At 39.9% G+C, this 13277-nt stretch overlaps 2 protein-coding genes and 1 long non-coding RNA gene across 4 annotated transcripts in view; 2 read left to right on the top strand and 1 right to left on the bottom strand.

The window, feature by feature from the left end:
- The window catches only part of NT5C2 (5'-nucleotidase, cytosolic II), an 86023-nt gene that overhangs the window by 69680 nt on the left and 3066 nt on the right, over window positions 1-13277 (top strand). The gene's annotated exons all lie outside the window — the stretch shown is intronic.
- The window catches only part of CNNM2 (cyclin and CBS domain divalent metal cation transport mediator 2), a 125706-nt gene continuing 113665 nt past the window's right edge, over window positions 1237-13277 (bottom strand). Inside the window, 2 exon segments of the mRNA XM_082224828.1 lie at window positions 1237-5808; window positions 9339-9520. Coding sequence (XP_082080954.1) covers window positions 5599-5808; window positions 9339-9520 — 392 coding nt within the window. The 3' untranslated portion in view covers window positions 1237-5598.
- LOC309533493 lies at window positions 9529-13058 on the top strand. Its single transcript, XR_014220266.1, has 2 exons — window positions 9529-9936; window positions 10190-13058. It is a non-coding gene; the product is annotated as an uncharacterized lncRNA (long non-coding RNA).

Below are 13277 nucleotides of genomic sequence, written 5' to 3'. Positions count from 1 at the left end.
TACTAAAGTTGTCCAAGTAGGATGTGGTGTTTTGAAGAGCCCAGAAAGTGCTTTATCCCAGAGAGCAGGCATTCCTGAAAGCAGAGCATCAAGCAAACTGTTTTTAATCTATAAATTGGATTTCATCAGAAGAATTAAGTGGCCCGTTCATTTAGCTGGTCAAAATTATTTCAGACCTTTGCTCAAAAGACAAAAACTTGTTTTCAAAGAATTTGAAGCTCATTTTATCACAGCAGACCAAGGCACAGAACAAACTATTTCACAGTGTTGTGAGTATCCTGCCAACTGGACATCAGAGCTAACAGAATAAAGCAATTATTATAGTCAAGTGCAACCACTCAGACTAGCTACTGTTCCTGTGTTCTTCAGTTCAATCAAGCCATGCCTGACACCAGAGAACTCTTCAGATAAAAAACAAACAAATCTCCTTCATATGTTGATTATGTGAGGGAAATGTGATCATGTCCTCAAATCTTGATGTGCCGGCTAACTACGCCCCACTGGCACCCACATATAAGCATTAGACGGAAAGGGTTCTAGACGTCTATAGCTTTAGGTGTATAATTCTCTTCTGAACAAATGTTCCAGGGGCTAAATCAAAATACCCAGTCATGAGGAAGACTGCATATATATGGACAGCTTTCAGATTAATGCTGTATACATGACCATTGCACGGTGTGGCCATTAAGTGAATTGGAATTAGGTTTATTTTGTCTGCACAACCCTCAGGTAACTAGCATATGGCATAACAATGCTAAATGCCCATGGAGTATTATCTGCAAGTCACCACCACCTCTCTGTCTTATTTCACACAAGAGCCACTGTGTGACAACTACTTGAAATTACATGGCATGTTGTTTCAAACCCTCCATGTGGTGGGTTCTTCGTGTTCAGTGGTGTACTATGTAGTTAATTGCAACCTACAGCAGTGTTTTATAGCAGCATGCAGACAAACCATGTGGTCAGTGCACAAATGCAGCTCACCACATGGCAGGCACAAGTTTAGAGCATTCTCCATGCAGGTGAGGTGGCACCCAATCGTACCTCAGCACATTCTCCAATGCAATGACAGCAAAAGCAGAACACTTAATGCTCAGAGATCACATGGAGCCAAAGTTACTAAAGTAGAGCAAAACCGTTATCTAGGTGACATTCGGGCAGACCCAATGACAATACATTTGTTTCCCTGGATTCCCCAATAAAGGTTCTGTCAACTTGCAATAGCCAAGTCCTGACTGAATGATGTAGTCAAGATCTTTATTGCATGGAAGTGAAGAGCTCATCAGGTACATTATCACACATTTCCTGCCAATTAAAATATCAAGAGCTCCCTCTAGTGTTAGGCTGTGGCAAAGATTGGTGAGGGCATGGGAGAGGATGGGAAACAGGTAAACTCTTGCCACTTTCTCCATTCACCTGAAAGGGTCAAATAACTATATTTTTATCTGGATGCAATTCATAGATACCTAGGCATGAAGGTGCATTTAAAAAGAAAACTAGATAGGAAAAACAGAAAACATTAATGAATAATGTCAAACCCATTAAGAACCACTAACCACGTTGCACGTTTGCAACTACTGTGAGCCATTACTTACCAGGAATTAACAGCTTCTCAGTGCATGGTCCTGAATCACTCGCATTTGTCTCCAACCTCCCTGGTGCCGGGAGCAACAAGCCATGAGCCTTGATTTATTGTGACGTGCAAATCTTGGCTTACTTTCATGGTTTATTTGCTTGGGAGAAACCAAACCTCAAGTGCTAGTTCACATGTCCAAGGCTTCTGGTTATTGCTCCTGAGTGGGGTGCAGCAAAATGGGAGCGATTCAGCATCAATCACCAGCACATTGCTTGTTCTTGGTGGGGCATAAAACATGGCTTCCTATGACATGTAAAGGAGCCCGTTCGTGCAAAGACACGTTTTGCATACTCAGGGTACCCAGCACTTCAGTTCTGCACTACCAGCTCCTTCCCCAAATCATGACCTGTGCCATTGGCACACTTCTCCAATAATCCTCAAGATTACCTTTGGGACTTGGGAAAACAAATCTGCGAAGTGAATTGTACATTTTACTACTTCCATCTTCATTTGTTCAGCCTGAGCTCCAGCCATACTTTTTGATTAGTGCTTACCTATTCTAATGGGTCTGAGCTTTTTGGCTGGGCAGTTAAATAGCAGGTAGAAGAGTGATTCTCTGCAAATCCTAGGCCTCCTTGAGATAGCGAGCTTGGAAAAGGAGGAGGAGGAGGTGCTACCTCCCTTGCTCCATCAGTTTATATGCTGTCTGGGCCAATGACACCACTCTTGTATTTGAAGACATAACAGTTATCAAGGACAAATTCTCTCTTTAGTAAGGCTTGGCAACACACAGGTACAAGGTCTCCAATTCACAACAAAGAGTACAAAATTAATTCAGACATTTAAAATATTGTCAAAAACCTCACCTCAAAATAAATTTCGTGTAAAAGCTGCATCTAATTTCACATTAGAACATGAAGATTGAATGGCTGCTACCAGCTACTAAATTGCTGACTACACTTGACAAAAGAAACAGAAAAAGTGAAAGCAGGGTTCTTTCCAAGGTCACTTTCTCAAGTAATGCAAATAACATATTCCCCCCACAAATGTACCTGTAAAAGCCAGTGAAACAGTTGCTCTAAAATATAACATGAGAAGCACAATTTTTAAATAAGATAAATAATATTTCTAGAGCCAGGAAGAAGATCACTTGCCAGAAAGCAGAGGACAACTGCTATGTAGATGTTGACACCAAGGAACAGAGTTTCATAATGCTGTACAAAATAAGAGGCATATTTGAACTGAGAACAACTTCCTATACCTTGACATGGGCTGATGACCTTTAATTCACATGGCCTGGCCCTCATTTTTTTCTGTACTACAAAATGTTCAGGGAGAGATGTTGCCCTCCGAATTCTAGGCCGGGGTGCGGAACTTGGGGGTCTCCGGATGTTACTGGACTACAGCTCCTATTATCCCTGACCATTGAGCTTTCTGACTGGGGCTGATGGGGAAGTCTCCCCTACCCAAACAACATCTGGATGACCATAGGTTTTCTACCCCTGGGCTAGGCTATGGAAGATTGCCTTTACCCTGCAAGCTTTTTATGCTTTATTCTAGGCCTAATTAATAATAATTACATGAATTTAAGATAAGCACTGAACCCTTTTAAGAAAACTAGAAAAGCCAATCATGATAAGCCAGGAAAGTTAATTTGGGTCACCACCAATGTGGTTGTAGAATCCAACATGTGTTATAGGGAATAAAACATTTTGCAAGACAAAGAGCTGCTGCTTGAAATGCAGAAACAAGAGCAACTGAGAATCCCATTCTTGATCAAGAACATTCTACACTTCCCATCTGTTGAAGTGTGCTGGCTATAATGACATCATTTCATTCAAAAATTTGAGTTTACCTTTGTTCTACTGCTTTGGCAGGAAGCATAACACTTTGTGGGTTCTTTGTCTCAGAGGCCTGTCTGCCCTTCCTTAAAGCTGGCTGTAAAGAGCAGCATGAATAAAACAAATACTTTAAAAAATATGTATGCTAATAAATTAAAAGGTCCAAAGTTTCTAATTATACTGAATGTCATAACTGGAGATGCCTCTTCACTTAGGCCCTTCATAAAGAACTGATAGGTTTAATGGGGATTTGGGGCGGGGTAAACTAAATTTCCTCCTTACCATTCCTCTTTTTATGAGCAACTGTGAAACAAAGCAAGTATTCGCCTTACGCAGACTAAATTGCTTCCCCCAAAATAGAATGAAATATTTGTTTTTGTAAACTCATCCAGGGAGGTATCGGAGGGGTAAAGGGGGGGAGGGGGGCATACCTCTCCCCAGAGCATTTCCATAAGGAGAACAGTGGGGAATTCACATTAAGCTCATCCCAGCATGCACAAAACTACTTCTGCATCCAAGAATCGGAGGCATCCCTATCACCCAGGATTCTGGCAAAGCAGAAATAATGGGGGTAGAGCAGAAGAAGGGGGGAAATCGAGTAACAGAGTCTGGAAGTTAGCTCAGAGACTGTTGTGCAGAACAGGCCCATTCAGCAACAAATTAATATTGTTTTCACAGTCATATTTCTTATAAGCAAGAAGAACAGACAAAAGGCAACCCAGAGTCACAATGATGTCAAGGCAGGTTGTTCAAATTCAGAGAACCCCTAAAGGAACAGTCCTCCCATAGTAAATATCAGTGTCCTGAGGTGTGGGAGCTGAGAATGTCCTGAAGGCATTCCTGGTCCATCTTCCATGCCCAAACAGCTGTCCCATAGAGCTTATTTAAAACAGTAGGTTAAAAAGGTGGCTCCTAAAAGGGAGAACCAGTAGAATAATAGGAAAGCTTTCAGATGTGCCTCTCCAATACCTTCACTGAAACAGACACCATCATGGCCACACATACCATCAAATATAGGTTGATTTTATATGGAAAAGCTTTTGCCAAACCTAAAACAGGACAGCATCCACAGTGAAGTGCATCTTGCAGGAAGAAAACTTTGGGACGATTTACTTTGGCTCTCAAGCATAGCAGCATAACAGCAGCATCACATAAAAGGTTTGAAGTCACTGGTGGACTAACATCTCTTACATTCTATCCTGCTTATATTATGTCATCTCAAAATAAGGAGCACATTGACTATGATGGCGCCCCATACTCTGAAAACATAAACAAGTTAAAGTACATACTCAGCCCAGGGGAGGTGGTAGGGATTGCTATCATTACTCCCCCATAATAAATAAAAACTCTATGTAATTCTCCGGAGGAAATTATTACCTCTGAAAAATCAATCATCTTCATATGGCACGCACATCATTTTCTGACATTTATGAACTCTAAAACATGGCCTTTTGGGGGGGGGGGAATTTACATTCACAACCCCAAAATACCTCCTTCCTTAAAGGTTAGACAAGGGAGAATACCACCTTTTTCCCAGTCTCCCAATTGAGATATGCCAGAAATTCTTTAAGTTTCATTCATTCTTTGTTCTTTAGAAAACAAATACATTCTAGTACCAGTCTCTCATTTCAACAAGGGGAAAACAGAACAATATGGGGGAAATGGGAACACTGGAGCAAATTCAAGAACAATACAAAAGAACTTAACTGGGAAGGTCCTGCAACACTTAAAACTGCAAAATACTTCTTTTTTAAAAAACAAAACAAAAACCATGATCTCTCTTTTGAAAAAATAAAACGCAGCTTTAGGTTTAAACTGTTGCATACATTAGAAGGATCATCAATACAGCTGGAAAAATAAACGTGATTCTACTCCACTAGGAAAATTTTTGCCATTCACCCCAGAAGGGTGGCTCACCGTTCCCAAGTTTTGCTTCGGTGTTGGTTGCTTTTCCCTCTCTGCATCCACCTCTCACTCTGAGCTCCTTGTTCTTGCTTCTTTTTCTGCCCTCAGGATCAGCATAAAGTCTTTGGTCTCAGAGCACTGGATGCAGCACAGCTTAATAAGCACATACTAATGGTGTTTGCAGTCAGGTAGAAGGCAAGGGGAAGGAATGAGGCCTGGTCCTGATGAAGATAAGGGTTGGGATGGAGGGCAGAGGAAGATGCTATGTGTCAGCTCCTAGATGGCGCCTTCACTGTGCATACTGTGGTTGGACTTGTTGTGAGTTACACAGTTCTGTTCGTTCAGAAGATTTGCCGTCTCATCCGGCAAACCATCATGCAGTTCTGTAAGAGTCAGTTCTATTTTAGTGGTTTCACTGTCCGAGGACTGAGGTGTTTTATCCATCCGGGATGCCATTAGGGCATTTTGGTACTGCTGCCTTGAGATCTATGCCAAGCACATGAAAGATACAAAGTCCATAATTAAATTAATATTTGTTGATATGGAGAACAACTGTATCTACTGTAATGTTTTCATACATCTTAGCCCAACCCGACTTGTCCTTGTTACTTCAAAATCAAGGCATGCAGACCTGCAACATTTCCAGTGTAGCAGCAGCAAATTGTTTCATGGTGCATAAGAACAGTAAAGATATTTTTGACAGGATGCATTTTCTAAAAGGCTCCAAGTAATCCAATCCCCCTAGTTCGTAGTGCTTACTATGCAAATTTAAGAGACTCGTCTTCATTTTAGCCAGGGTCTCCAGTAAGTGGCACAGAAGTATTCGGAAAGCAGAAGTGAGCAATAATTCTCATATAAACAGAGCTCAAAGTTTATCACTCTAAATTAAATCAATGAGTTGCATCTGAATCTTTATACTATATGACAAATTACCACCTGAAATGACCTCATTTACAAAAATGCCCATTTCACACATAATGCTCAGCCTAACAAAAATTAAGTGAGTAAAAGTTGTGGCTATTTAACTCCTCACCTGGTCCTGCTGCTGTTGCCAGGAGGCTTGTCTCATTCCAGACAAAACATGAGCTGTAGGCAAGATTTGTGGCTTGTTTGCAGGAGACAAGCCATGAGCATGGGATCAGACATAGTACTAAACCAAACCAAGGCTTGGCTCTGGTTGGCATGGCAGCAGAAGGACCAGTACAAGAGCAAAGTGGACACAAATTTTAATGTGAGTTACCCAGACAGTTGTGCGATCACACTTAGTGTTATGTGTGCACCAGGGCTAAGGCAAACCACGGTTAAGTGCGAGGAAAACAACAAGTTCTTATTAACTTATTGAATTTGGATGCTGGGGATGGCAAGGTAAAGACAGCAAGGAGATTCTTTATCCTATCAATTTCTTGAGTAATACAATTTTTTAAAACTGGTGAATTTGGTCAATTTAGTATATACTGTGGACAGCAGCCTTTAAAAAGGTGAATAACCATTCTAGAGCTATTTTCTGCATTATATATGTGATGTTTTAAACATTTTAAAATGCTACTATTGTTAGTACAGTGGTACCTCAGGTTACATACGCTTCAGGTTCCATACGCTTCAGGTTACAGACTCCGCTAACCCAGAAATAGTACCTCGGGTTAAGAACTTTGCTTCAGGATGAGAACAGAAATCGTCCTACGGCGGCAGTGGGAGACCCCATTAGCTAAAGTGGTGCTTCAGGTTAAGAACAGTTTCAGGTTAAGAATGGACCTCCGGAATGAATTAAGTACTTAACCCGAGGTACCACTGTATTAATCTATTATTATTATTAAGCTATTATTATTATTATTATTATTATTATTATTATTTAAGAGTGGCTAGGGAAACCCAAGCAGATGGGCAGGGTATAAATAATAAATTAGTAGTAGTAGTAGTAGTAGTAGTAGTAGTAGTAGACACATTTCACAAAATGTGGTCTGCAAAATTCTACCGTATTTACTCGAGTTTAATGTGCCATCGAATCTAATGCACATCTCAATTTTCAAAACCTTGAAACCAAAAAAAGTATTTGCTGGCGAATGTAAATGTGCCATCAAATCTAATGTACACCTTAATTTTTGCAACATAACTTGGCCAAAAAAGGTGAACATTAGATTCGAGTAAATACGGTAATTGCCGAGAATAGATTCCTTGGGGAGCTTTCATTAAACAAATGCATACAAGCAATCTAAATTATACTGCAGTACAGAAACACCTATTTATGGAACCCCCTTTTTCAGTGGTCCCTCCCCTCACCCCATTTGTGGAATGCTCTCTTGAGGGAAGTTTGCTTACTGCCAATGTTGTCAGTTTTTCAGCACTAGGCAAATGCATTTGGTCCTTGAGATGGTTTGGTTTATTCACTATTATAGTTTTGGTGCTTGGGTGGGGAAGGATATTATCCTTGTTATTTTATTACTGAGTATGAACACTATTAGTATTTTTTATGATTTGATATTTGTTGCATTTTAGTATTTTACCTATTTTCTTAGTTGCTTTGAGACATTTTTGTTGCAAAGAGCAACAAATTGAATAAATACATACAGGTTCTGCACAATGTATTCCCAGGAAATCATTAGGAGAGTGTTTGCATAATGAGCTGATGATTTCCATTATTTCCTATGGGAACATTTCTATACTGTGATCCCTCTCCTCCTCCTGCCATGAAATGGCTGCAACCAAACAGCAAAAGACAGACAAAGAAAAAAACTTATTTGTCCAATCTCTCCTGCTGTCTGATTTGTCCCTTCCCTCCCTGTGATTTCCCTCCCCACTCCTACTCCCCACTATTTCTGTCCAAAAATGGCTGCTGCTGACCAGCAAAGGGGAAGTGGGCAAACTGACTGTTAGGATATCTGAATCTGCACTGTGTATAGTGAGGTTTGGGTATAAAACTTTGTGTTCAGATTAAGTGATTTTTTGCTGAATGACTGAGCAGATAGTGGGACCTGCGTCTACACATTGCTGAACATTTTTGAGAGAGGGCCACAATCCATAAATACTAGATACTGAGATGAATACAGAGTTTCTCTTTTACTTGGGGGATAAGAACAAGCTGGAGCAGTACAATATCCAAGAATCTATGTATTTGAAAGAGCCTTAAGTTGTATTCCGGAAGGCTACTTCCAATCCGCCTGGTTGTAAATAGGCATTTGCTCCATTAGCATGTTCTGGAGAAATGAGAAGTGAACAGATGTCCTTATTCATTTGTGTAATATTCCCTAGGCTATGCAGCACTACCTCTCTCAACTTTAATATGCATGTTTGTTGGCTTCCATCTGTCTCGAGCGGTAATGGAGTGGGGGCCTCTGGGGTGGTCAGACTGCTGGATTAGCAGCACCAGAGTGATCTCCTGGGGGCCTGGGCAGTGTGTATGGAGGTCCTGGGCTTCCTAGATGACAAGACCCCCTCTCGTGAAGGCAAAGTAACTGATGCTACATCTCAGAATATGAATGGGACATGCATTTAGATGGGTGCCATTAGAACATACAAAATTGAAGGCTATCAATTCATTCAAGATCTCAAATTCATAACTGCCCAAAGTCAATTAACAATGTATTATATAATTTAAAAGCACATGTGAAACATCAGAAGCCCCAAAAAATCAACAGCTGCTGAACTTTAGAATGGAAATACATATTACGAAGCATACATGTTAATTCCCAATTGTGTGATGAATGTGGGCAGGGAGCATGTGACTGCTGATCCTTCTTTATAACAGCATCCACATGTCATTCATGAGCAGATACAGTTAAGGAATATGCCTTGGGCTGAGTGCAGAATAGATCCTCCCTGGGAGAGGTGGAATAATACGGTACCTCACAATGAAGGGGGGAAAAGAAGAGTTTCAGCAGTCCAAAACAGTTCCTTCCAAATTCTGAATGCTTTATCAAAGTAGCATTAGGACCAGTTGGCAACTATTGGCTATGGGCAGCCAACCAACCAAAAATATATTTTGCTGGTAGAAGATAGCTACCCATTCCCCCTTTTCCTACCTTGACATACTGAATGTCTGAGATAGCTCTCACTGAGTAGTCTGGAACATAAACTTGAAGAAATGAGTTCAACTGGTTGTTGCTATTTCCTATCGTTGGTGTCACCGCATCAATGCGATCCCCTCTGTTAAGAGAGTCTGAATGATTCAAGCCGCAAGGACGAGGTGGTGACTTGTTTTCAGCTGGGGGAAAAGGAAAGGAAAAGATGCTTCAGAAAAAAATCATATCTTAAGAGACTCACATCTGTTCATGCAGATCCATGTTAAATTTTCCAATTGAAACAGCTTTTTGCTAGAGCTATAATACTGCAGTGTACACTTTCAATCAGATCTCACTACTAAAATCCCAACTCTGAGGTTTCTTATCTTCATCTGTCTAGCTTCAGACCCATTACAGGTGACTTTGTATATAAAGGCCAATTGAGCATAGCAATTCTGTTCTGGTACCTATAATAAGTAGCGTATCCTGATTTACAATCAAGAATCAAAGAGATTGTGGCAACAGGGCCAAAGACCAAGAAAAAGTCAATTTAAGAGGATAATATTAAAGTCTGACCAGATAAAAAAATAGTTTTCACTTTACAATTTAATTCTAGCCAGTTGCAAATTACAGTGGTGCCCAGCAAGACGAATGCCTCGCAAGACAAAAAACTCGCTAGACGAAAGGGTTTTCCGTTTTTGCGTTGCTTCGCTAGACAAATTTCCCTATGGGCTTGCTTCGCAAAACGAAAACGTCTTGTGCTTTTTTTTAAGCCGCTTGAAGAGGCGCAGTTGCGATGGACCGTGCTTCGCAAGACGAAAAACATCGCAAGACGAAAAGACTCGCGGAACGAATTCTTTTCGTCTTGCGAGGCACCACTGTAATAGCATACTACAAAAGACTCATAACACATTGTATTTAATACCACTTCTCAAACCTTTCTCTTTAGCCAATTATGACCATTCCCTGACATTTCCCCTCTTATGTTTTGAAAATACATGAAGGAAGGTGTTTAGTAAACAGGCACAGTTACACATTTTTGTACAGTGGAATAGATTTGAAGCTTTGCAGATACCAGTTTCTTCTGCTATGTTCAAACACCTTAAACATCTGAATATTCCCATGTTACAACAAACCTGTGGAAATTTTAACTATTTCCCTATACACATTTTAAGAATATGAGATCAGAAGTGTAACACTGAACAGTTTCTACAAACCTATACGATCACACAAAGATGATTTCAAGGCACCATTGTGCAATATTGTGAACAGGCAGCAAACAAGGTGGTGGTGGGTATTCCAGGAATTTTTTAACACACAAACAAAGCACAGTACAAAAGACTCCTATTGTGCTGGCCATGCAGGAAGACTGCTTTTTTTTAAAAAAAAAGAACAAGGAGTCCGAGTTGTAATGTTTCTAGGCCCAACAGAAGGCACCAATAATATTTATGAAAGAAGCCAAAACTAGAAACAACCAATTCAGATGTTCAAAATACTGAACATCACTGAGCTATCAAGCAAAAGCTCCTCTTGTAACCTTTCCCTCACTAAGGTCCCATCTAGCCTGTGCAATACAGTATCAATCAGAACAATTGTGTTTATTTGCAGAATAGCCAGTTCATGTAACAATGCAAATAAACAACCGGCTGCAGCAAGGAATGCCTATATGATAAAAGGAGGTGAAGAAGGCAAGGAGAAATATCCAGGCTCTATCACATTTATGCCACAATAGCTCAGTGTCTAAAAATACCATTATGTGGGGATCCTTCATTTCCCTACAACAGCATGCAATAATACAAATTAAGTACATTTATTTCTGCCACCAATAATATAGACAATTTCCTTCTCCCACTTTGATACCCTATGCTGATCAGATAAATGTTAATTAATGGAAACAATTCAAGCTGATCATGGGGTATTTAATTCGGATAATGGGCCTTCTAAACCTACTTGGTTTCACTTGCATGGAATGAACATGGTTTCCTGAAAAATAACAGCTGGTCCACAAATCTAGGTATCGGCACCCAAAAGCAAGGGCTGATTAGAAGTAATTTAGAGCAGGGGTTGCAAAACAGTGATCTGAGGACCACCAGTGATCCACAAGCTACATTCAGGTGGTTTACAGTGGTGTGTCTAATAAAATTCAATAAAAAACCATAAGATGTCTGGTGCAGCACATATCAATTGCTACAATAGGCAGAAAAGTTATTCAGTGGCCTGCCAAGACAATCAGCAATTTTCAAGTAGTCAGTGAGAAAAGTAAGTTTGGGAACCACTAGCTTGAGCACCTTCAACTTTTTCAGCACAGAGGTCAATACTTATTCCACTTCATGACTGCCTGCCTCAAACATGCTTTATGTTTAAGCATGCTAATCTACTAAAAGACAGCAAGACTTGAAAAGCTAATACGTTGCAGTTGAAAATGTGTCTAATTTTAATTTCAAGGCAGTATACTAAACACAGGTGTGGAGGTACTAAATCCTCAAATGACTGCAAGACAAACAGCAGGCAATTAAAACCTGTAGTGAGAATCTCCTTGTAGTTTGTAAAGCAAAAAATCAGGAGGTAAGAAGTCAGGAAGTATATTTGAAAAATAAGCAAAACAAACACACATTTTTCCTCCTGCTGATTAATTACTAAAAGAAAATTGTCAATATTAGGGGGAAATGGGTTCCTCCAGAGAATAAACTATACAGAAGCTTTAACTGCACTATCAAGGCAGAGCACATGGTTTTAAGAGAATTCTAACTGCAAATTTATCTCAAGAGTCAAATACATCTAACAAATATATAATTCAAAATATTGACTTTCTTAATTGTTATCCTTGACAGATGTTATATAAATCTCATCTTTTTATAACCCCCCCAATACCTCAAATCTCCCTGTACACAAATCTAAGGATACATAGCAATGAGAATTTTACTTACAAACATTGTGCAATATAAATCTGTTCTGCTGTAACTTAAACCCATTAATTTCTTTATCCTTCACTCAGTCCTGGTTACAGTTGTACTTCTCCCCCTTCTTCATGACTATGTTTTAGCTATTGGGCAATTGCTATCACCTGTGTTGCTTTCTAGGCAACACACCCATCTCCCATTAGAAGCATGACACACAGAATGAATACAGAGTTAGTGTAGAATGGGGGGGGGGGTCTAAAACAAATGACAATATTGTAAATATAAAAATCAGTTGTTTTCAAATCTAAGGTTGATGCCTAGTGTCAAATTTGAGGAAGCTTTGAGCAAAGAAAGATAGTAGCTGGAACTGCCAACATTTCACTTGCTGCTTCTCTGTCCTTGCTGCTGCCTACGTCTGCATCTTACCCTGACCCCCAATCATATTTACCAGACCAGGCAGCAGATCAGCTTCTGGGATAGTAAAAATGGCAGTTGCTGCTGCAGCATCTATAGGCCCCAGCATTTGTCTCAGCATTCAGAGTGGTGCTGCTGGGTTTGCTACAGTGTCTCTATCATGTTCATAGCCAACAACTAAAGTTTTAAAGGTGAAAGAAATTGAATAAAAGTCTTCATCTACATATTATTAAATACCAATAAGCATGAAGTTGTATCCCAAAGGTTACAAAGGTAGAGCAAGATGAAAGCAGATCAAGCAACCAATTTCCCCCTTGGTCTTCTCTCCCTCTACAACCCCCTGGACCCCCTAAAACCCACCTCAGAGGGCAACTGTTTCTATTGAAAAATATTCTTTTAGGTGATGTGAAAGAAAACTGCTGAAAATTCCCCTCACCCAGACATAGTATTGAAGAAACAAAGCCAGCACTTTGCTGCTCATGTTCAAACCACTGACCGCAGCACAAAGATGGCATAAAAGTGGCATATAGGCAGGACTATAACATTTAGACAGATTAAATTAACAATATTTAATTAAAAGGTGTCATTAATTGAGCAAGTTATTTTTTAAAAAAAGACTGCTGAACATATTTACTAGACGAACTTA

This window comes from Podarcis vaucheri (genome assembly GCF_965113315.1).
Source record: "Podarcis vaucheri genome assembly, chromosome: 5".
NCBI lineage: Eukaryota > Metazoa > Chordata > Lepidosauria > Squamata > Lacertidae > Podarcis > Podarcis vaucheri.
This window is presented reverse-complemented; position numbering and strand designations above follow the sequence as displayed.